Genomic DNA, 25,584 nt, shown 5'->3' on the forward strand with positions numbered 1-25,584 from the left:
GTATATACTTCCTCAAAATAGTCAGAATGAATTTAAGATCACTCAAGAAATCTGTCATTAATTGACGTTTTTGCTGAGAAGATCTTAGTCGCACATCTAAGATGTTTGGTGCAGTACTCAATGAAAAACATTGCTTGAAAACGAGTTGTGTCGTTTAATGACAAATACTTTATTGAATAATCACTACTATTGACCAATCACTGACGAAGGGCCGTATTATTCTGCTACCAACTTTGGCTTGCCTCAAGAAAAAGAAGTGTGCGCACGAACAGCCCCAAAAAATCTTGAATACAAAAATGTCAAAAACAGGTCACAATATATTCTAAGATGTGCAAACTGTTCCAAATGGGAAGCATGTGGACGCCTTTAGAGAAAATTGGAAGAGCATCAACAACAACTCTATTATGAGTGTCAATGGCACCTGTGCATACATACCAGTAGTCAAGTGTTAACAGTAGACTACTCACCACTACCGAGCCAATTTAACAAAGTATGTGAAACTAGAATGAGGCCTAGCAATAACTTTGACTCAACCATGCATAAATTGAAACTGGGCCTATGCTGCGAACAAGGCACTATAGCCATATGCCCAACCAGCTGGCTCTGATCTACATTACTAAAGAAGACAATGCTACCAAACAACTGGGTGATTCTCATGAAACAAGTTAACCACGGCAGTAGAAATTTAGTTAGAAAGCCATGGTGCATCTGCAACAATCCAGTATCATTTTGTTGCTACATTATGCCAAAGTGTCGTATTTGAAATAATTTAACATTTCCATCCCCATATTCTCATTACCGAAATGCGTCCGGATTATATTTCGGGTTATTTTATACAATTATACTTCAAATAAAAACTCACATATTTGAATAAGACCAAATACAATGCTGTAGTTCGTCCATAAAGCATAAATCTAGGGCAGATGATGGTTTAGCCCAGTGGGGGGGGGGGGCAAACTTTTTCCCTCTGCCCCGATTCCACCATTGGGGAACACCCCTCACGCCTACCATAAAAGCTGTCAGTGCAGTCAACAACATGATTTTACTGTTTTACATCCATTTCCACACTATGATGTTGGAATTGTATTGTGAAAATGATAACACCCTTTTAGTTTAAGAGCGGTTTGCAAAGTCCGCCTGAAATGTAGGCCCATTTTCATGGGATGGAGTATTGGCGTTCCATGGTGACATCACCGTGAGGTAAATGAGTTAATAAACCAATAAGAAAGAGCGTTCCAAACCTCTCTGCCAATAACAGCTAGTTTTCAGTTTTCCCCTCCCCACTTAGACCACTCCCAGACAGGCCTAGTAATATTCTTGTTTGAGATATTGCCCTTTGCGTCAATATCTTTGACCATTTTAATTTAAAACAAATCACAGTATGGTACTTAATTGTTACCGAGAAATTATTTGATATTGAGAAACAGATGCATTGGACCTTTAAGATTAGTTAAAGTAATGAAAAGTAGCTTATTTCCCAAATATTCTAGCCTATGAAAGTGTTGTCCTAAAGTTGTGGCTTTCAAAAATAACAAGAATTATAGTCTATAGCATAAGCCCAGGTATAGGCTATTTTCAATCACAGCTTAATGATAAATAATATTGTTTGTTTTGTCTATTTTCATTTTACATTAGAAGGCTAATAAAATAAAAAAGTATCCCGTTCTGAAGACGGTAGACTGCTTCTATCTAGCCCATCATGTCACTACGGTAAGATAGCCGTTCCTCATAAAACTGTCACTGTTCCATGACAGCGAGCCACATAGACACCAACCTGCTCCATGCTGAAGCTCCTCAGCCAGAAAGGAATATTGGAAAAGATTTGCCTGCAACACTTACATTATCATTCATTATGATTCGTCCAGTTGCATTCGATTTCACACTATAGCCTAAGTGCCATTTTAGCAGTTTGTTACTTTTTCCACAAAAATGTTTTACAAAATAAATGGTTGGCCAATAGGGGCCGATAGCATCACCTATCAATGTTTTATGGGTACATATTCACGATAAGACAAAGATTGACATCGCTTAACCCTAATACTAGTTGAAGTTCACATTAAAATATATTATTTATTACGTATAAACCATGTGGACATGTTTCTCATCACGTAACACTTTCAAGTTCCTGTAACATCTCCAATACATTTTTTAACAACGTTATTCAGGCATGCATGATGCATCATCTAGAGGAGTAATCCTTAGATGACCACAAGTTCATTTCACGCCTTCTGAAATCAGAATATTTTTTCTCAAAACACCCCACACTTGACCTTCCCATTACTTCAATGACTAAAAAGCTCAAATTGGGAAAAACCCAGAGAAACATTAATTTACCAACACGGAGGAATTAATGGGCTTTGTAGATGTGGTCAATTGTTTGCCAACTCATAATGGCAGTCTACAGATTGAGAATCACCTGGATGATTGAAAGACAACATGACAATGTCCCCACACAAAAGTGCATGAGTAGTCACCCAATAGTCATCTTCTTGACCCTCAGTGGTTTCCATTTTTATCCACCACTTATAGGTCTTCCATCCCTGACATCCTTCAACCCTGACCTTATTTTTCTCTCTCTGCATCAACGACTAACTGTCCAGTACAAATGTCTTGGAGTACAGAGGTTTCTAACTGTTCCTAATGTTGGTAAAGCCACCATGGCTAGATGCACAATATGCATAACTGTAGTTTGTGTGTTTTAATCAATTTAAAATCAGAAGAAAAATAACATTCATGCTCATGTTCATTTAATATTAGGGATCTCAACATATTATCCCCATGTGTTTCAACGCAAACCGGGCTTAATAGGAGCATACTGGGCTCAATTGGAACAGGGATTTATAGTGAAAAAGAGAATAGAAAAGTCTACTTGTAAAATATTTGGAAACCAATGGTTTAGGGTATGAATATACACTATAGACTACAAGACAGTACGGATCATATTGAACAACATTGCTTTTTGTCATTTACATTCTGTAGAGGGAGTGCTTTTTGTGACACTGTACCCTTTAAGCCCACCTGAGACAGTCAAATTTAAAAGCTATTATGATACTTTAAAAAAACAATTGTTAACCAATATTTAATTTGGGTGAACTGCCCCTTCAGCAATGTGGGGAGGATTCTTCATAAAAAATAATTCCCTAATAGCAGGAATAACGCCATCTAGTGGTCAGAACCTGTAAATATCAGGATGTAGGATGGGACATAAACCCAACAACTACAATTACTAGTTTCTCTGAACTGGAAAAGAAAAATGTCACCAAATTCACAGAGAAAACCTTACACAAGATAAAGAAACAATACTCAGAGCCGCAGCTCCATACTACTTGTCAAGCGTACAGAACTGATACTATATACTCAATATTGGTGTGGGATTGGCGTGGGGTTAGGGTGGCTTTTGACCACTTCTTTGGATTTCTCATGCCTTACTCATTTTAAGAAAAAAGTTTGGTCCAAATCAGATGAAAGACTGCACCTAAAAACTCTTTTGGTGTTTGTTTCAACAAATACCAAAAGATTGTTTTTTGGGAGGAATTTTCCAATAAGTCCACTTTTGACTTAAATGCATTCACATAATTACAGTACTTATACCAAAATATTTTGGGATTAACTAATGACAGTTTGATGCATTTGGTTACTGAATCTCTAATAGAGCTTAGTACAGTTTTTTAACAGGTCCTAATCTTAGTGATCCAAGAGGAATTATGGCAAGTGATCCGAGATACATTTTTTGGTCTAGCTACAGTTTCGTGATAATCACCCAACTAGGAAATATAAAACTCCATACCTGCCCAATTGTGTTTTATCTTGAAATGGTCACCTTTACTCACATTTTAGCACTGGTACAAAGATAAACTGTACTACCAAACAAATTTGGAGAAAATAATGGTTGTGGGCAAGGCTACCAGTCAAGCAATGCGTTTTCATACCAACCTTAGTACCTAACTGTGCAAATAGAGATCGCCAGCTTGTAGTCCTAAAATAAACGGATATTAGTTACCTCAAGTTCATTCAGCCATTCCAATGGAGGAAATTGGGTTTTGGGATAAGCACCAAAAATAAGGTCTGAGGTTAACACAGGTTTAGGAGATCTTATATGTTTTCTGCTATAAGATAACAGTCAGTTAACATAACCTCTATGAACTATGAAGCCTTTATGTGCTTGTTTTGATTACATAAATGCTTCAAAGTTATTAAAAAAATGACTTTAGCTGATGAAGATCATCTCAGAACAAAACATATAAGATCTCCTAAGTCTGTCATTACCACAGAGATTCTTTTCTGTGTTTATCCCAAAAAACATGAATTTCCCCAAAGGCTCTGGCCGACGAGCCATGGGGGAGTTAGTGCTTACAAAAATCCACCATTACTATTGCTCTCTATTACTAAAGAGTGCAAAGTCTGAGTCTAGGGAGTTGAAATGTTAACTGGGGGGCATACTGAACTGGTCAATTAAGGCTTCCTGACCTCACTTCTCTATGACAAACAGGTAGACTAAGAAAAGACTGATGAGGTAGATATAAGTGTCTGAACACCATGAAAGTAGGACCTTGCTTCTTTGAGAAAAATACATTTCTACACCTCCATCATAACCCTAACTATCACAATTTGTTAATGAAGTTTGGTGACAGTCTGACTAGTACAACAGTTAGGCTAACACTATTCACAGGAAACGTAGCCAGAACACCAACAAGAGAAACCAAGTAGTTGTGTTGCTTACCCTGACAGAGAGGCCATGGCCCAAAGCACTTAAACATTGGAAAGGGGATTCAGTGAAACTCCATGGGGTTCAGAAGTGTTGTCATACTCTGCCGGGCCTGCTCTCTGGTAGTACTCCTTTAATGATGACAGGCGTTGTCAAAACTGGGTTTCCTGATCTACAGCATCGACATTACAGTATTTCCTTGGAGTAGAGATACATTTGACTCAGGGAGGGGAGGTTACTGTTTGTTCACGGAAGATACCACCCTGCTGAACAGCGGGTGTGCTAAAGGCAGGGGACAATAGGTGAAGTTGAGAAGAGGCTCTGTGTGTGTGATGGGGGGTTGCACGCATGTGTGCACAATGTGTCGTACACCGTCGGAGGTGTTTGAGATATTATAATTGGAACAAACCGTTGTACTGCCGCAAGGCAAAATAGTACTGACAGGAGCTTAAGAATCTTTGGAACAGTGGTAATTAGGACATCATTTTCAAAGTGAACAAGAGACATTCTATCACTGTGCTAGGTCAAGTTCCCTTTACATCACAAAGCCTTCTCTAAACAAATGAGTCTAAACAAGATCAGTACAGTAAAAGGAATATGAATAGAAGGAATATGAATAGGCAGGAGAAAAACAGGCATGGGCCTAAAATAATGGAACAATAAACTTGATGTCTCACACTTTAGAGAATAAAAATAAGGAAAAAGTGTCTACAATAAAAAGAACAGCAACCTCTTCCGGAAAATGGAATAGTCCACCTAGTTCCATAAAAGGAGATGTTATTTTATGCCACTGAGCCTCTCCTCCTTGTGATGTCATGAGCCACTCTGAGGATGCCAGAGCCAACCAGAGCCTGCCTCCCAGTCAACAACCTCCCTCCCCCACTATGCCCTGGAGCACTGGGTAAACTAGCAGCAATTTCTTTAAAGGGACAGCGCCTGTTTTCTACTTGAGATGGAAACAGGGGAAGCCCTACTCAAGTCACTAAAGGCATTTCCCAGACAGATATTTTTCATCTGCAATATGATGACATAGCCTATTGCCCAGAAGTGGTATAGCGCAACTATTTGAAAGGTTTTGTTTTCTGCCACAGCCAAACTAAATAGCTGAATTGAACACCACTGGATGAGTAGTCTACCATACAAGATTCAAAGAATTGTCAATAGAGCAGTAAGCTAATTGAATACAATGAGAGTTTAGGCCTATAGCCTACATCTAGTCCACTTTAGCCTGATCCCAGATCTGTTTGTGCTCTTGCCAACTCTATTGCTCATCGTCAAGTCAAGGCCCCATAAAAATAAAATTCCTGGAACAGCATTTTGTTAGTGACGTTAGTGATGACAACAGCTGTGAGCAGCAGGATGTGTGCCAATCTCCATATGGAAACACTAACCCTAAATTGACTTTTATGACATGAGCAAATCCATTAAGACAGCTTGGAAAATATGATTTCAGATGCTTTAAATATATGAAAATTATGGTGGACCGTCAGGAGTTTGGGGGAGTCAATTGGCCTTTACATTCAGGGAATAAAATTAGGCCTAGTCTATATCAAATAACAGTTAGGGAAACAAAAGTAAGGTAACTTCTTAACCCTTCAAATAACCCCTTGCCTATGTGTCACATGGTCAAGCTCCTTCTCACTAACATAATGATAAAGGCTAGCCTAGTTCAGTCAAATATGCATAATGCAGTCTCAATTTAGCTATAACGTCCTAGCATTAAATCATAATAGTAATTTGTTTTAGTATTAGGCCTAAGGCAAGGATAAGTTAGGATAATGTACCCATTTTCTCTTTAAAATATGTTTTGAAGAAATGACAGGCTTAACACCAAACATGTTAATTGGATGAACAAACTAAGCAGGAGTCTTTACAAAACCTGTGTTTTATTGTTTAGGGAAATGACAAGAACCAACAGCTCAAACAAGCCTTATCTAGCCAGAGACAACATGGAAATTCCTGTATTATTCAGTAGGCGGTTTCCCTGTCCCATCAGACATAGACTCCATACTGACCAACCAGTTGAAGAGGCTATATTTGGAACACTTGCAAATCTGTTGGACTTGAACTACAAATAGAAACCTAAATAAAGGCTCACCAACCCTAGCACTGTACCTCTATGGTATTTAGACAACATTAAAACAGACATTTTCACTCCTCTGCCAGCCTATGAACATCTAATTTATTGTTTTGCCAAATAAAAACAACAGGACAGTGTGACATTAGAACAAGGTTGTAGGCCACCTAGGCTATATGATGTAGGCCAGGGCTTTCCAACCTTGTTCCTGGCGAGCTACTGTCGTGTAGGTTCACTCCAACCCCAATCTGGCACACCTGATTCTAATAACTAGCTGGTTGATAAAAACGGAACCAGGTTAGTTTCAACTGGGTTTGAAGCAAAAACCTAGAGGACAGCTCTCCAGGAAGAGGGTTGGAGACCCATGTTGTTGAAGGCTATGTGTTCAAGAAAATAGCCTGCATGATATGCTGCCATAGAATATAATTGTATCCAGAGTCAAAAAAGGAACAAAGGCTGCAACAGGGGCTGGTGCGCAGCATATTTTTTTGCTTTGACCCAAGAGCCCTGAGGAAGCAACTGATGGTTTATTAGTTTCACCAAGAGCTTTCCATAGGCGATGTAAGGGCCTTAAACTACTCTCCTATTACTACAGTATGCGGTATAAAACCAATTGACCAGGCTAGATTGTGTTAGCAAAATAAATACGAACACTTACAGAGATCTAGTCTGACTAAAAATAAACCATGTACACGGCAGTGCGTCCAGGTGCTGGTTTTGGCAGGAACAACTAGTATTCAAAAACAAGTGTTTAACTACTAGTCTAGTTGGACTGCTTTAGAAACGGGGGTTTCATCAACCCTTGTTTGCAATAGCTTATTTCCAACCTGAAACCCACCATTTACAGCATTGTTAAAAATACATTTAAAAAAGGCTAAATTTATGGTAGACTAGGTTTTGCCATCTTGGATGAATAAATTGTCCACCGCATTGTCTTGCAAGATGCAAATAACCACATTTAGGCTACATTCATTGCTTGTACATTTGTAAAAACAAAAACTGTACCAAAATTGCATAATCCTTGCATCACCACCAGCTGAAACAATAGCCTAAATATTTCTGTCATAACTCGGCTGTAAAACCACATTCTTGAGCAGTTGGCCTTGGAGGAAACAGTTCGGCTAGCTGAAGCCATAGAGCAACCTAAACAGGAAGTTGGGAAGACTTCACACAGAAGCATATGTCTGTACTGTAGCACGTATTATGCTTGCCAACAGAGGCCATGCCTCAGAGAAATTGGTAATTATGTAGCAACTACCAAGACTTGAGCTGCCCTTTCCTCACTGTAGCACCTAAAATGGAGTCCTAGACCCAGCAAGACAACTGTGGATGGAGAAAAATACAGCTATTTAGCTCTGTTTAGTATTTTTTTTATATATTTTTAAATGGGACATAAGGGAACAATGGTGTTCACACTAAATAATTTCTAACATGCTTATTGTTACAGTAGTGCTCATGTAAAGGGCACCAACTTAACACTATCAAAAAAAATACTACTAGGGCTACCTATACTAAACAAAAATAAAAACAACATGTAAGGTGTTGTTCCCATGTTTCATGAACTGAAATAAAAGACAGAATTTTTCCATATGCACAAAAATATTATTTCTCTCAGAAATCTGTTTACATCCCTGTTAGTGAGCATTTCTTCTTTGACAAGACAATCTACCCACCTGACAGGTGTGGTATATCAAGAAGCTGAATAAACAGAATGATCATAGCACAGGCGCACCTTGTGCTGGGGACAATAAAATATCACTCTAAAATGTGCAGTTGTGTCACTCAACACAATGCCATAGATGTCTCAAGTTGAATGCTGACTGCAGGACTGTCCAACAGAGCTGATGCCAGAGAATTTAATGTTCTGATGAGTTTTTTTTAATTATTCTGTAATAAAGCCCTTTTGTGGGTAAAAACCTCATTCTGATTGGCTGGGCCTGGCTCCCAAGTGGGTGGGCCCCTGCCCAGTTATGTGAAATCCATAGATTAGGGCCTCATTTACTTCAAATTGACTGATTTCCTTATATGAAATATAACTCAGTAAAATCTGAAATTGTGGAGGTAATATTTTTGTTTAGTATAAATAAATAAACACTTGACTACTATGGGATGCATCCCATCAAACATTGGTCTGGTTTGATATAACATTTCTGAAAAACACCCTCAAAGACAATTAGTGTGTATCAACACCCATTGGTTAATTAAGGCATAGTGTTCTGAACCTGGGCAATTTCAGATTTCCTTCTGGCTGCAGTTCTTTTTTTACAGGACAAAATAAGTAGGCTAATGATGAGTGCTAGGTCTTTTGTGCCTAGGTTGCAATGACAGAGTCAAAGCATTGGCATCATTAGATGTTGCAAACCAGGGGTTTCAAACTTTTCTTGCCCAGAGAATCCCAGCCAGGCAAACCGGTGACTCCGGGACCCACATCCTATTTTAGCAACAAAGGTGAATGGTAAAGGCAAATAAGTAATCAACATTTTAAAATAAATAGATTTGGTAGACAGTTTCATTAGTATGACCACCCCACAGTTCATTGGAAGAGGAAGTGTAAATTCTAAGTCTAGCAGCTAGAAAGGCATCTTGGTGGTACAATTTAAGCTAATTTCCAGAAATTTCACAGTTTAGCATGGAGCTGAGAGATTTGAGGGTTTCAAAATATCCTGCAATTCTATGTACCTTTCCATGGCTAATACTGTATTCCTCTGCTCAAACATAAAAATGGCATGTGTTCTGAACGCCCGGTTTTCTATTCTCCCTGACTGTCTAGCTTTTATTTGATTGTTAGTTCTCAAAAATGGGATTATTAAAATAAATTTAAAAAAATATATATATACACAATTCAATATCTTTCTGTGTGCTTTTCATCTGGTTTAGGTCGTGTAAATTGACAAATTGTTCTTCCATGCTGTGTTATCATGTGTTGCTGCCATGCTATGTTGTGTTTTAGGTCTCTCGTTGTGATGCGTGTTTTGTCCTATATTTTTAATCTCAGCCCCGCAAAGGCCTTTTGGTAGGCCGTCATTGTAAATAAGAATTAGTTCTTAACTGACTTGCCTAGTCAAATAAGGGTTCATTAAAATAAAAAAAGACAGATTAAGAATACAGATTTTTTTTTTAAATATATTTTTTCATCTCCAATGGCTAATTTCCTCCATATTAAAAGAGATAGTTAGAGTGACAATGAAACCCTTTATCCAATTCCCCAGTCGAATGAACAGGAACCGAAAGTATGCACACTGTTCCCGAAGACTTCCAGTCATTGCGCTAACGCTAGTTAGCATTCGCTCGTGAAACTACCAACACCTTCCTTCATACTGGTCACAGCAACACAAAAAAATGGTATCCACGAAGGTATAGAATAATTATTAAAATACATTTCACCCCCCCCAAAAATAAATAAATAATAATAATAATAATTCAGGGACCCACTGTAGTACCTCCGCGGACCCCAGTTTGAAAACCCCTGTAGTAAACAGTCCCCCAAAATTTTTAAGACGCTAGCTAGCTTGCTACAGTACCCATGTATTTCGGATACATTACTGTCAATCTTGTTTTTTGTTTAATTTAAAAAAAAATATATATATCACATGTTCTACGACTTCCAAATAAGCACCTGTTATTGTGTTCAGTATGTCCAGAGATTTTGGCAGATGTCTGAGACTACTCATGATACAGGTAGCCAGCTAGTTAGCCACCCAAGCTTCCATGCTAACTGACCTATCAGCTAACTTTTCCACTAAACCAAGGTCGGCAAACGACTTAATTCTGTCAACTAACGTTAATTTGCTATTAAATTATCGACGGTACGGAAACTTTCAATGGGGTGTCACCATGGATAGCTAGCTAGTTAGGCAATGCTAGCTAACGTACAATGTTAACTAGTTATTCCGTTGCCAACTAGTCTAACACTTGCTCGATATTACTGGCCATCTATCTTTAATATACACGCGATAAATAGCTAAATTACAATGCACAGGAATTGTTACCATAACCGCTAACTAGTAGCTACATAACAATAAAGATTTTAGTTAACATTTTGTTTAATCCACTTACCTCTTCTCTTCTTTTTAGGCCCAAACCATTCTAGCTATTGGAAAGCCCTTTCTCTTTGTCTTTTCCACTTTCCAGTTTAAAAAAAAAAATGGACCCGACAAAAATGTTACAATAATAGTTAAAATACTTCAAACATGAAAAGACTACATCCTCTCTATCACGTATAGCTGTGACAGCAGAAAACTATTCGTCATTATTTTCTCTATCCATTTTTACAAGGCTAGCTAGGCAGAGATGAGTGGATGCATGCAAGAAAGCAGCTGTGATGACTTCGGTTCCCTAAACTTGATCACGTGATCACGGCGTATTCGTAAGGTTCCGATCATGAATCCTACAGTATCTTGGAAAGTAATATATTGTTGTGTATTTAAATACAGAAATTAGACATTTTGCAATAGTTGTTAAAATGAACTTATTCTGAATGCATTCAAGGAATTTCATAATTTGACCCAGGTCATAAACTTCATTATGTTGAAGCCTGTTTTTCCTGACCTTTTGGCCCCCACTGCTGATCAATTGACTTGAATGGGGACTCTGGTTCTATTCATATTCATTTAATCCTCTCCAATAGGCAAAATCCAGATAGAAAACCTTTGGAAAACTGGGCCCAGGATGGCACGATCAGGACTCAAACACAGGACACAGATTAAGTAGCTCTGCCCCAGGTCCCTGCGACCGACACCTTATAGCACTGTAGCCATTTTATTGAGGTACAACCCCCTTAAAAAAGGTTGCAAGTTATTGTGCTAAGGCTGCAATATACAGTGCAGTCGGGAAGTATTCAGACCCATTGACTTTTTCCACATTGTTACATTAGTTTCCCCCCCTCATCAATCTACACACAATACCCCATAATGACAAATACGTTTATAAAATAAATAACAGGTTTTTAGAATTATATATATTTTTTAAAGAACAAAACATTTACCTAAGTATTCAGACCCTTTACTCAGTACTTTGTTGAATTCCCTTTTGACAGCGATTACAGCCTCGAGTCTTCTTGGGTATGACGCTACAAGCTTGGCACACCTGTATTTGAGGAGTTTCTCCCTGTTTTCTCAATCTCTGTCAGGTTGGTTGGGGAGCATCTCTCCAGAGATGTTCTATCTGGTTCAAGTCCAGGCTCTGGCTGGGCCACTCAAGGACATTGAGACTTTCCCCAAAGCCACTCCTAAGTTGTCTTGGCTGTGTGCTTAGGGTCGTTGTCCTGTTGGATGGTGAACCGTCACCCCCGTCTGAGGTCCTGAGCAGGTTTTCATCAAGGATCTCTCTGTACTTTGCTCTGTTCATCTTTCCCTCGAGCCGGACTAGTCTCTCAGTCCCTGCCGCTGAAAAATTTCCCCACAGCATTATGCTGCCACCACCGTGCTTCACCGTAAGGATGGTGCCAGGTTTCCTCCAGACGTGATGCTTGGCATTCAGGCCAAAGAGTTCAATCTTGTTTCACATGGTCTGAGTCCTTTAGGTGCCTTGGAAAACTCCAAGCGGGCAGTCATGTGCTTTTTACTGTTGAGTGCCTTCCATCTGGCCATTCTACCAAAAAGGTCTGATTGGTGGAGTGTTGCAGAGATGGTTGTCCTTCTGGAAGTTTCTCCCATCGCCACAGCGGATCTCTGTCAGAGTGACCTCCGGGTTCTTGGTCACCTCCCTGACCAAGGCCTTTCTCCCCCAATTGCTCAGTTTGGCCAGACGGCCAGCTCTAGGAAGTCTTGGTGGTTCCAAAATTCTTCCATTTAAGAATAATGGAGGTAATGTTTTCTTTGGGACCATCAATTCTGCAGAATTGCTTTGGCACACTTCCCCACATCTGTGCCTCGACACAATCATGTCTCGGAGCTCTACGGACAAGTCTAGGACCGAAAAGCTCCATAACAGCTTTTAGTTTATTTGGTAAATATTTCCTTAACTCTTCTTGAACTGCACTGTTGGTTAAGGGCTTGTAAGTAAGCATTTCACGGTAAGGTCTACACTTGTTGTATTCGGCGCATGTGCCAAATAAAGTTTGATTTGACTTGCTTCAACCTCATGGCTTGGTTTTTGCTCTGACATGCACTGTCAACTGTGGGAACTTATATAGACAGGTGTGTGCCTTTCCAAATCATGTCCAATCAATTGAGTTTACCACAGGTGGAGTCCAATCAAGTTGTGAAACAGCTCAAGGATGATCAATGGAAACAGGATGCACCTGAGCTCAATTTTGTAATTATGGGTTATTGTGTGTAGAATAATGAGGAAAAACAATTTCATTAATTTTAGAATAAGGCAGTAACGTAACAAAATGTGTAGAAAGTAAAAGGGTCCGAATACTTTCCAATGCGCTGTATTGTAGCGAATATGGCTTCAACTGGGACTTGAACTCAGGCCCATCAACCCAACACCTTAGCATTTAGGCCAAGAGATCCATTCTCTACCCTCTACACTACCTGGCCCTTCCATCAGGAAGCACACCCCTAAAACACTTCTCTATCTCAAGTACAATGCCCAGGCACACCGTCGATGGCCTCACAGTAGTTCCACCCCACTTGACACCAACGCATACAATTTGCTACACTTTCAAGGTACTCAAGTGCTATAATGGTTTACTTTGTTCCATCTGGACAAAAATAAAATACAAAAAACACCAACAGGGAAATACACTTGCAACTGACTTTTTATTTTTAAATTATTCAATGCTGCGACACTAGGTTTAAAAAAAAGTTTAAAGCATGACCAACTTACGGGTGGCAGGCATACATTGGCATGATCACAATTGGGCTGTGCCTAACAAAACAGAGACCATACAAATGTCCTTAAAATGGCAGTTGATAAACAGTCAACATATCAAAAGAATGCCAAAATCAATAACACGCTTCACAAAACAACCAAAGCCAAGCTATGCTGGGCTGGTAATGTTTCTGGAATCATACTAGAAAGAATATGAAAAGAAAAATGATCAGGGAAATGTGTCTACAGCTGCAGCAGCCCCCCAAAAAAAACTATTTGTTACATATCTTTCAGTAGCAAAAGTCATAACAGTAGATACATAGCTGTACATGTATGGAGTCACTCAAAAACATTAGTAGAAAGTAAGGAACTACAACATGTAAGAAGCACATACACTTCTCTATTTTAATCTAGATACATTTCCTAACTTGTTATGAGACCAAGTTAAGATATGACCATACCTTTCCACTGACTTTACAGGGGGGTTAATGCAGGGGAGAGAACACATTCTGACAAATGCTAAATGTCTCACTGCTTGTTGATTACAATTTACACCATATCATTTTTAAGACAGCTCCTTAACAGCTAAAGGGTCAGAGTTTAGCTCAGGTTAATGCCATGGTGGAACACAATACAGCTCAGCCTTCATTTCTTCTTCTTTTTCTTCTTGGGAGGGCCTTGATCCGAGTCGCTACCTTTAGATGAATCGGAACCCGAGCTGCTTGAGCTGCTAGAGGAAGAGGAGCTAGAACTGTCATCACTGTCGTCCGACGAAGAGCTTGAGGAGTCACTACTGTCAGACGATGAGTCACTGGAAGAGCTGTCAGAATCACTGCTGCTACTACCACTTGAATCCTTTGACCTGAAAGCAAGTAACACAACATACAAAACCATTGCATAAGCAGAAGTGAGTACATTGCAGAAGGCATAGTGCAGGCAATGTCAGGCACAGCCTCTATTGCATATAATAATAAAAATTACATCGCTCTACCCATATAAGTTATATCTGCAACCATCAATGTTAGAACCATTTTATGGGGTTAGAGCTGAAAAGTAACCTGTGACAGTTACCTTTTCTTCTTAATTTTTTTCTCACTGGAGTCCTCCTTTCCTGGTCTGAATACAGATGAAAATAGTAACATGTCATGGCTGAGAAAATTCCAAAGATTATTCAAAACCAACCAGGGGAAATTAAAAGTGAAAAGGAACTTTACAGAGGATATGGCCTCCCATTGACAAGTTCTAGTGTAACACCTCTTGATGGCAGTGCTAGACAATGAGGTTGGATTACAGTGCTAGCCTCAAACCGATTACCACTGTATCCATGCAGCGAACCATTCCTGTATGCTTCCGAGAACAGGGTGCCTCGCGAGGCTATTGCAGTACATGGTACCCCCCCCCCGCAACATCATCATCCTCCGCACCTCCCTCTATTGGTCACGAGTCCCAGGTGACTCTCCAGTGTTTAAAACATCTTCAGAACAACAACAAAAAGTTACCCACTGTCAAGCTGACTTCGCTATACAGCGCTCATCCAAAACAAATAAAATACTTCATGGTTGACCTACCCTGTGGTATTGACCTGTTTATTTTCATTTTCTTTCAGTTTCTTTTTCATTTCTGTCGTCCTTGATGGCCTGTGAAGGTATTTTCGTTTACCAATGCACTCATATGTCCAGTGTCCAAACTCCAAACATTTCTGACACCGAACATGTTGTTTATTTGCCTCCCTGTATGAAAATCAAATTTCGTACAGTTTAGCAGATGTTGTACCAGGTGCGGCGAATTGCTTTTTTACTCACTCCTAACAATGCAGTAAAATGTCAAACAGTAGACACTAATCAAGCAATTTAAATATGAAATCAAGAAATGTCCAAACGAATCCAATTTAAAAACCAAAAGCAAATAGCAATGTAACAGTAATCTAAATTCAATCTATACGTTTTACACTGGATGAATTTACACAAGATATACTAAGAATGGTATGTACCAACAGTAGATTTATTAGTGAGCTATGTCAAGAATCCAGTGTATAAATATGTGCGCATAAACGGTGTAACTAAAATGCAATGTACAGTAGTAGAAATATTAGAAAGAGCCATGTTGAGAATACATTATTTAAATACACAGTACAGAACCCCATGGCAAAATGGATAGAATTGCAGGAAATGTTAGTGCCACTGAATTAATTTAAAATATTGATGGGAGACTCTTACGGAGTGTAAATGTTTTTTTAGGCTGGATCATGTTGTTGTACGTTTTAATTATGTAAATGTATTGATTGTTGCCGCTTTCTTGGCCAGGTCTCCCTTGAAAAAGAGATTGTGTCTCAATGGGCTTTTCCTGGTTAAATAAATAAATAAATTGAACGGGGGGGCATTGACATGAGTATAAATTATCAATACTGAAATAGCTGGATAATGCCTGCTGTTTCTTGGGCAAATGGTTACCGTGGTCATATTAAGTGCACATTATACTTTTTCGGAATAGAGTAACCTCCCTGACTGGATCTGAGTGTCTACGGCCTGTTAAGAAATATTGAGACCAATGTGGCACTAGTCGTTGCTGGCTCAAGAACTGTGCCTGTTCCCCAGACAGTGTTGCACTTCAGTAGTAACGTTAAGTTAGCTAGCGCTAGCTAACTTATGTAGGGGCTATACAACATGCAGACAGGAGGAAATGCATGTGTGTTAGACAAATGTATACTATATGAAATGTAACTATTTTGTTAACTTGGTACATCATTATTGCCTACATAATCTCAAACAAATGGTAAAAATGTTGTAGCCAAGTAACGTTAGCTAGATAGCGTTAAATCAGGCCAGTATTGTTAGCTAGCTATTTGGAACTCAGTCTTAACATGGTGATCACTAAATACTTTGAATCAAGTAACTATACCAAAATACCTTAGCATGTTAGCAATAACCAAACTTACGCTTGCCGACGAGCAATAACTCTGTGCATGGGCGTCGCCATATTGCAATTTATCCAAAGATAACTAACCCAAGATAGACCAGAGCCTGTCGTTTCCAATGGGAGCAAATGAATCATAGTGGGCAGAACAAGAAAGTTTGAAGGGCAGAGGCAAGCACGAGCTAGTGAGATCCTATTGGCGCGCTCTAGCATGTATTTGCATATTTCCAGTAGCGAACGCCTATTCTGTGAAGTACGCGTGTACAATAACTCAATTCGACCTTGCGCTCCAAAACAACGCAACTTTGGTAAAGTGTAATGTCTACTAAACTTAATCCACCCTGTTCGTAACACGATTATAGTTTTGGGAAAAGAAAACTGTATTGAGATCAAATGTTTCAATGAGAAAATGTGAAGAATGTCGACCAAAATCCATCTCGCTCCTTCTCTCATTGGGCTTCCTTTTATCACCATATTTGTCGGTGAGTGGAAATGCCAACCGGATGCTTCAGATTTATACATCCGGCAAAAATCTGGCTCATTGTTATATCAGCGGCTGAGCTACTTCATCTTCTTCAGTGGGGTTTAACAGTGGTTGGCATCCAATATTAACGTTGCATTACCGCAACCAACAGGACTGGAGTATAAATCATTATACTTTGATACAAAAAGGGGAAAAGCAAAACAAAAATATACATTTTCATCTAATCCTACTGTCATCAAACCCACCACCCCATTCTACTATTTGACCCTATCTAATCTTACACCAGGCCAATGGCCTGAGAAGATGTAGCCCAATATTGGACTAAAGAAGCCTAACCTTACTCATTAGTACAATAACCTTAAATGTTCTGTTCAAAGGGTGAATTGGCTCAGGAAGCAAAAACAGCCAAATAATACATCTAAACGTGATTTTATTCTCAATTGCGGTACGGTATTCCTCTACTTTCATATCACAAGGCAGTTAACCCACTGTTCCTAGGTCGTCATTGAAAATAAGAATTTGTTCTTAACGGACTTGCCTAGTTAAATAAAGGTCAAATATATACTTTTTTAAAAACACCAAAATAATTTCACAAATGCAAAATTCACACTTACTGTACGGTGTTTTAACACAGTTGCAGCCACAGTATTTTTCAGTGACAACACGTTTGTGGCGTCTATCTTCCATTGCCACACATGTGTTTGGAGACATAGATAGCTATTTAGCACAGGGAGCCCAAAAGAAAACGAGCTGTACAGGAAATATGCCCTGTGGGGATCCTCCCTATGAACGTGTCTATCAATTTAACCTTTTGTTTTTTGAAAGGCTGCGGTGCATTCTGTGTACCTACCGCATGCGCTCAATATTTTCAATTTATGCGTTGCTGTATAGTGTGGTGGTACAAACGGAAGACTGTAACTACCAATTGCATACTACGAAATTGGGGGGGGGGAGGGCTAAAACAAATAAATAAAATAAAACTAAGATTAATAAATAAATATGAATTTAAAAAATATTTTAGCTAGTTGAAAAGAAAAGCACATTTTAATAATATTCATAAAAAATATATTATGAAGTACACATTACAAGTGCATAACTATATCATAATTTTCCATTAAGAAAACTTGTCGTAAAAACAATTTGTATCATTATTTTATTGCAATGTGATCATAAACCATGTTCAATAATTGATTGACAATAAAGAAAAGCCTCATGTTGATGTTGGTCACATTACTGCTAATTAATGTGAGCTAGTCATGCTGCGTGCCCTGTGCAGTTCCAAAACAATCCAAAGGGTGGCAGTTTAGACCACAAATTAATGTCTCGCATGAAATAATGTTCTAGTTACCTGCAATAGAGCAGGATTGGGATTTTAGGTTGCCATTTTTTGGATTATGTTGGAACTGCGTGATCTCACATTAGCAGTAGGCTTGTATTTTTACTGTAGGTGGAGGGGGGCAGATAATTTTTGCAGATATGTACAAACGCAGGCACCAAACGCACTTGGACATAATTATTTTATTATATTTGTGGTAATAAATCACAGATTCCAAGGTCAATTAGCTACAGGACAATAATTCTACCTATTTAATTACACAAAAACACCTCCTCCAAACCCCCCTGTAGTAACAACACTTCCAACTAAATAGTAACAATGTTTGCGAGTTATATTACACAGTACTAGGATTTTAGGCTACTGAGTGGCGCAGCAGTCTAAGGCACTGCATCGCAGTGCTAGAGGCGTCACTACAGACCCTGGTTCAATCGCGGGCTGTATCACAACCGGCTGCGATTGGGAGTCCCATTAGGTGGCGCACAATTGGGCCAGCGTCGTTCGGGTTAGCGGAGGGACAGTGACAGTGACAGAAACATATCAGGGTCTAACAGTTTATACACACAGGACATGTCAGAAGTGGCATCTTTTTTGAGAGGTAATGTTTAGCAAGAACTACTTCTTCTGGCTGGAGAGGAATATGACATGTTTGTCTTGTGTTGGCCTCCCCTCGCCTGTGTTCTCTCTGTCCTGTCTGCTTCTCTCTCTTCCTTGCTGTCTGAAGTTCTGCTTTCCTGAATCTCCTATATCATTACAGAGATGGCATAGTATCAGTGCCGTAGCAATATGGAGTATTCTGAACAGACAAAAACACACACAAGCAATATGTGCGTACACATACACGCAACATGTCCATATTACCTCAACTAACCGGTGCCCCTGCACATTAACTCTGTACCGGTACCCCCTGTATATAGTCTCTCTATTGTTATTTTAATGCTGCTCTTTAATTACTTGTTATTTTTATTTCTTATTCTTATCTGTATTTTTTTTAAACTGCATTCACTGTATTCGGCACATGTGACTAATAACATTTGATTTGAGCAACAGGCAAATAATGTTTACCTGAATTGAGCTAAAGGTCAAATCTGGGAAATTTCTGTTCCTTTAATCAAATCAAATCAAATGTATTTATTAAGCCCTTCTTACATCAGCTGATGTCACAAAGTGCTGTACAGAAACCCAGCCTAAAACCCCAAACAGCAAGCAACGCAGGTGTAGAAGCACGATGGCTAGGAAAAACTAGAAAGGCCAGAACCTAGGAAGAAACCTAGACAGGAACCAGGCTATGAGGGGTGGCCAGTCCTCTTCTGGCTGTGCCGGGTGGAGATTATAGCAGAACATGGCCAAGATGTTCAAATGTTCATAGATGACCAGCAAGGTCAAATAATAATAACCACAGTGGTTGTCGAGGGTGCAACAGGTCAGCACAACAGAAGTCAATGTCAGTTGGCTTTTCATAGCCGATCATTCAAATCAAATCAAATTTTATTTGTCACATACACATGGTTAGCAGATGTTAATGCGAGTGTAGCGAAATGCTTGTGCTTCTAGTTCCGACAATGCAGTAATAACCAACAAGTAATCTAACTAACAATTCCAAAACTACTGTCTTATACACAGTGTAAGGGGATAAAGAATATGTACATAAGGATATATGAATGAGTGATGGTACAGAGCAGCATAGGCAAGATACAGTAGATGGTATCGAGTACAGTATATACATATGAGATGAGTATGTAAACAAAGTGGCATAGTTAAAGTGGCTAGTGATACATGTATTACATAAGGATGGCAAGATGCAGTAGATGGTATAGAGTACAGTATATACATATGAGATGAATAATGTAGGGTAAGTAACATTATATAAGGTAGCATTGTTTATATATTTACATCATTTCCCATCAATTCCCATTATTAAAGTGGCTGGAGTTGAGTCAGTGTCATTGTCAGTGTGTTGGCAGCAGCCACTCAATGTTAGTGGTGGCTGTTTAACAGTTTGATGGCCTTGAGATAGAAGCTGTTTTTCAGTCTCTCGGTCCCAGCTTTGATGCACCTGTACTGACCTCGCCTTCTGGATGATAGCGGGGTGAACAGGCAGTGGCTCGGGTGGTTGATGTCCTTGATGATCTTTATGGCCTTCCTGTAACATCGGGTGGTGTAGGTGTCCTGGAGGGCAGGTAGTTTGCCCCCGGTGATGCGTTGTGCAGACCTCACTACCCTCTGGAGAGCCTTACGGTTGAGGGCGGAGCAGTTGCCGTACCAGGCGGTGATACAGCCCGCCAGGATGCTCTCGATTGTGCATCTGTAGAAGTTTGTGAGTGCTTTTGGTGACAATTCAGAGTATCTCTCCCGCTCCTGCTGTCTCTAGAGAGTTGAAAACAGCAGGTCTGGGACAGGTAGCACTTCCGGTGAACAGGTCAGGGTTCCATAGCTGCAGGCAGAACAATTCCAGTTGAAACTGGAGCAGCAGCCCAGCCAGGTGGCCTGGGGACAGCAAGTAGTCATCAGGCCAGGTAGTCCTGAGGCATGATCCTGTAAGTTACTCGAATCTGACAATTGAAGTTTCACACGTTTGAGGGATTTATAAAATTGTAACAGTTAATTGAAAAACAAAACAAAATAAGGATTTTTTTTTCCCCACCCCATTTACATTGTTAATATAATATCTGGCCAAGAGAATAATAATGTTAATAAAATAGTTAGGATTGGAATTACAACTATAAGCATAATGCCATTTAATATCATCAAAAGGTAAACATAGGTAATTCTGGAGATTTTATACACAACCATCCATTCATTTCAATCCATAGTTTACTAGAATGGCAGCATTAAAAACATATGCTCTATGGATTCTGAATCAGAGGAACAAAAAACACAAGGTATTTGTCCAAATTGAATCTTTTGTGCAATAAATCATTAACAGGGTAGATGGAAGAAAATATTTTAAAATGTGTTTCTTTAACTTTAGGTATAACTGGACAATTAAGGTAAAAGGTAGTCAGTCATGTTTGACCATAGCATGGGTTGGTCACTTCCATAGCAATATATAGAATTATAATCACCAATCGTATCCACTTATTGTTGAATTTGTTATTCAAGATTCAAGTCATTAATTTGGAAAAGAGGGAATAACCTCATAATATAACACAGTGTTCTTCATAAATCCAAGTAAAGGAAGTGGAATTGTTTTGCAAACCTTCATATATTCTCTCTGAGTAATATTAACATGAAACAACATGAACTCGTCAAACGGCAAAGCGCTTTCTCCCTCAGAGATTGAATAGTCGCAAGTGTGCGCCGAAATATAATTTCTTTGGACGAATCAAAAATGCCTTTGGAAAACCACTTTGACTCCGTCTCCTAAAGTGCCACTGTGCACATAAATGCTGGTTTTAGGCAGCACTAAAAAGGCCAGGAAGAACAGGGCTCATGATTGGAGTAGTCAGTGTAATGCAGTTTAGCCTAGTTTATCTTTCATCATCTCAGCAGGGCAAAAGACTCGGGGCTGAGAGACAAAATCATTCGTGGCTGAGACAAAATCATTCGCGAAAGCCACGGTCTGGTGACGTCAATGGCTCCTACCACACCTATTTTCTAGTGACGTTACGTTTGATATCGGACCGCCGATGCTTTCGTCGAAATCGATCAACCGTTTACTTTAAAGCAGTGTGCAGATGCATTTATCGCTTTATCAGAAGCACGTGATCAAATGACGTCCGAAGATTCGTTTCATCGAATAACCACCTGATTGGTATGGCATTGGGCTCGTTTGCGTGGTAAGGCGAAAACAACAGACAGGACAAAAGGCCAGGAGTGAAATTAGGGGAGGTGCTTCTGTGACAGCTGGACACTGATGGGGTTTTCCAACAGCAAGGTTCAGTGGAAAATAGCTGTGTTGCCATTATTTATACATTTTGTCTTTCTTATGTAGAAATAAGCATGTCTCCAACCCACATATCACACACTGAAATATGTACAATATTGTACAATCAATTGGTGAGAGAGAGACTCATATCACATATCCATTGTAGAACTGCGTCAAAGTTGGTTCCTGTTTCAGGCACTTCTTTGGTCACGTTCTTGTGGGTCAAACAAAAACACCATGATTGGTTGACAATAGAGCCTCCCACAATGCAGGTGATGGCTGCAGGATGAAGTTGGTGAAGAGCAACTGCAGAAACTTACAGTCAAAACTCCATGACCTTTGATCAAACTTCATGTGGTCGACATGTAGACAGACGCAAGTCGGATCATTTTTATATAATAATGCAACACACTTTGAAAAGTGACAAGATGGCGTGTGGGACGTCATCTATAACAAAGATTATGGATATACTGACAAGACGTACATGTCTCTCCACCCTAACAATGGGAGTCATCCACAAAGCGGCACGGCAGGCTGTCTAGCTCCCTCCTATCCTTTCTTTAGATTGGTGGATACATCTTATTATTGTAATTCTTTTTGAATATTCAATAGTGGTTGTTGACGTCAACTGCCAGTATTCACTGGAGAGTGATGCTATGTGACTTGCCTCATATCATGAATATGCATAGCCATCTCAAGACAAATCCAATATAAAGTGTTTTTTTTCTTCAAATTGCTGGGATGTCACATGTTATACTTACACAGGTACACTCAACAACTTATCTAGAAGAAAAATAAACACACACCTATTTAGGCGAGGTGCTGGCTAGCGGAGGGGAGAACTTGAAAATAAAATTACCAACGTTTCGACAGCCAAGCTGTCTTCATCAGGGTATAATCACAAACACTGCGGGATGACTAATTTATGTAGTGTCAAAAGACACAGGTGTCTGTAATCATGGCCAAGAGTAGCCTAATATCATTGGTTAATTATCAAATATTAAAATGTCATACAAAGAACAGCATACAAACAACAAATGGATAGCATACGATCATAAATTCAATTGACTACACAAGCTTACAAACAATTACAATGGCAAAGTCACAATAATCACAAGAATGGCTTCAGATCAAAGTCTACGTTGAGACCGAAGGGCGCAAGGGTCTTTAAGTTAAAGATCCAGGCAGCCTCTCGTTTTAACAATAGATTATCAAGGTCACCCCCTCTCCTAGGGAGGGTGACATGTTCGATGCCAATATAACGCAGAGACAAAATCGAGTGGCCTGCCTCCAAGAAAAACACTCAACAACTTAAGCATTATGAATCTTCTATCCGATCAAATAAACCTCACGTAGCAAATAAGCCTTTCATTTTTTGGTTGAACAAATTCAACACTCATTGACCTCCATACACAAGTCCTTGCTTGGTGGGCGAAACAAAAACAAAAAACGTGACATGCTGGAGTGTTACACTGCAAGGACCGGGTACTTCCAAATAAAGTAACCATAGGATAAATTAGTTATTATGTGAGGGCTTACAGTGGGGCAAAAAAAGTATTTAGTCAGCCACCAATTGTGCAAGTTCTCCTACGTAAAAAGATGAGAGAGGCCTGTAATTTTCATCATAGGTACACTTCAACTATGACAGACAAAATGAGAAGAAAAAAATCCAGAAAAATTGGTGAATCTTCTCTATAGGTATATTTAAAAACAAATAATTTTAGACTTTTACTCAAGTACTATTTTACTGGGTGACGTTCACTTTTACTTAAGTCATTTTCTATTAAGGTATCTTTACTTTTAGTCAAATATGAGAATATGGTACTTTTCCCACCACTGTTGGTTGCCCCGACCAACCTATCATCAAACTACAGAACTTGCTCTGAAGTTTGACTAGTTTGACAGTCAGAGCTTTATTTTCTGAGTTCCCAGTTGTTTTGAATGCACTAAAGTTGGATGTCGGAGATTTCCGAGTTCCCAGTTGATTTGAAAGCGGCATGAGAAGTCTTGCTGAAACCAGTCACGTGGGTCGCGTCAACGAAGCAAGTCTCGATCAGGTTTTCCCAAACTCGGTCCTGGGGCCCATTGAGGAGATGGATATTTGTAAAGAAGAGTGTGGTCAGTTTCAGGACTTGAGTAAACTGTAGCTGTCTCAGGTTGATCTTAATTCAGATATAGAAACAGTGAATGATGGACTAAGAGGAGCAATAGTAGGGTCTATAAGCATTGGTGTAAAGTACTTAGGTAAAAATACTTTCAAGTACTACTGAAGTTGGTTTTTTGTGGTATCTGTACTTTACTATTTATATTTTTTGACAACTTCTACTTCACTTCATTCCTAAAGAAAATAATGTAATTTTTCTCCATACATTTTCCCTGACACCCAAAAGTATTAGTTACATTTTGACAGGAAAAGGGTCCAATTCACACACTTATCAAGAGAAGATCCTTGGTGATCCCTACTGCCTCTGATCTGGTGGACTCACTAAAGACAAATCCTTCGTTTGTAAATTATGTCTGATTGTTGGACTGTGCCCCTGGCTATCCGTCAATAAAAAACAAGAAAATGGTGTCGTCTGGTTTGCTTAATATAAGGAATTTGAAATGGTTTATACTTTTAATTTTGATACTTAAGTACATTTTAGCAATTCAATTTACTTTTGATACTTAAGTATATTTAAAACCAAAAACTTTTAGACTTTTACTCAACTAACATTTTACTGGGTGACTTTCACTTTTACTTGAGTCATTCTCTATTATGGTATCTTTACTTTTACTCAAGTATGACAATTGAGTACTTTTTCCACGTCTGGCCGCAAGGCATGTGATTCCTATGGGTACAGAGTAACGCAGTTTGCTGGTGGACTGAAGAGTGTAGAGAAGCAGTGTGAACAGGGCTTCCAGAATCTTGAAAAGGCCCCATAATTACCAGTACCTGATTCAGTATAAACAAGCACAAGCAGTAGTAAGAACGATCATTAGAACAGCTAAGAGGGAGTATTGGCGCCAGTTCTGTGGAAACATAGGCAGGACCGCTTCTGTGGGAGAGGTATGGGGGAGGATTAAGAGGATGAGTGGGGTCTGCTGAAATTGGGATCTCCCTGTGCTGAAAAGTGGGGAAATTAATGCAGTGAGAGATATGGAGAAGGCAGAGATGTTAGCCCAGGTATTTGTGAAGGTCCACAGCTCAAATACTTTGATAGAAAAGGGTCAGTGTGGGAGAGAGCTGGTCAGAGGAGAACATCCGGAAGTCCTGGATCAGAGAGCGATGGTGGGGGATGCATTGAATGTCCCTTTTACGTTGGCTGAGATGAAGAGCGCATTAGCTAAAGCTGAGGTAACATCTCCTGGGAAGGATGAGATGTGTTACATCATGATGGCTCATCTCAGTGACACTGTAATAGGGAAAGTATTGGGCCGTTACAATAATCTCATGTATGTACAT

The 25,584-nt window shown here is 39.4% G+C and overlaps 2 protein-coding genes across 4 annotated transcripts in view; both read right to left on the bottom strand.

The window, feature by feature from the left end:
- LOC112258119 (AF4/FMR2 family member 4-like) overlaps positions 1-11,105 on the bottom strand; it is a 33,590-nt gene extending 22,485 nt beyond the window's left edge. Inside the window, exon 1 of one of the 2 annotated variants that reach the window (XM_024432250.2) lies at positions 10,839-11,105. Coding sequence is in view for 1 of the 2 variants with exons in the window: in XM_024432249.2 (XP_024288017.1) it covers positions 4,721-4,737 (17 nt within the window). In the remaining variant the exon portion in view is untranslated. Of the gene's footprint in view, positions 1-4,720; positions 4,987-10,838 lie in introns of those variants that run through there. The other variant, XM_024432249.2, reaches the window with a different exon arrangement.
- Positions 11,106-13,802: 2,697 nt separating this feature from the next.
- On the bottom strand, positions 13,803-17,770 carry LOC112258120 (zinc finger CCHC domain-containing protein 10-like). Of its 2 annotated transcripts, none has more exons than XM_042327063.1 (4): positions 17,553-17,770; positions 15,110-15,271; positions 14,613-14,657; positions 13,803-14,403 (listed from the first exon to the last, which is right to left on the bottom strand). In XM_042327063.1, exons 2-4 carry the CDS (start codon positions 15,157-15,159, stop codon positions 14,187-14,189), a joined length of 312 nt encoding a protein of 103 aa, XP_042182997.1. In that variant the 5' UTR covers positions 15,160-15,271; positions 17,553-17,770; the 3' UTR covers positions 13,803-14,186. The 2 variants fall into 2 exon arrangements, with proteins under 2 accessions (XP_042182997.1, XP_042182996.1); XM_042327062.1 differs by lacking the exon at positions 17,553-17,770 and adding an exon at positions 16,477-16,910.
- Between the last annotated feature and the right edge of the window lie 7,814 nt (positions 17,771-25,584).

The sequence above is a fragment of the Oncorhynchus tshawytscha genome, linkage group LG09, assembly GCF_018296145.1.
Source record: "Oncorhynchus tshawytscha isolate Ot180627B linkage group LG09, Otsh_v2.0, whole genome shotgun sequence".
Taxonomy (NCBI): domain Eukaryota; kingdom Metazoa; phylum Chordata; class Actinopteri; order Salmoniformes; family Salmonidae; genus Oncorhynchus; species Oncorhynchus tshawytscha.

Bases quoted from the DNA above. Each gene is read 5' to 3' on its own strand.
- LOC112258120 (XM_042327062.1), bottom strand. From the start codon at position 16,907: ATGAGAGAAGGAGCGAGATGGATTTTGGTCGACATTCTTCACATTTTC. The intron at 15,272-16,476 runs GTAAGTTTGGTT...ATTTTCATACAG, and splicing joins GTTATTGCTCGTCGGCAAGC to GGAGGCAAATAAACAACATG. The intron at 14,658-15,109 runs GTAGGTCAACCA...ATCTGTATTCAG, and splicing joins AAACAGGTCAATACCACAGG to ACCAGGAAAGGAGGACTCCA.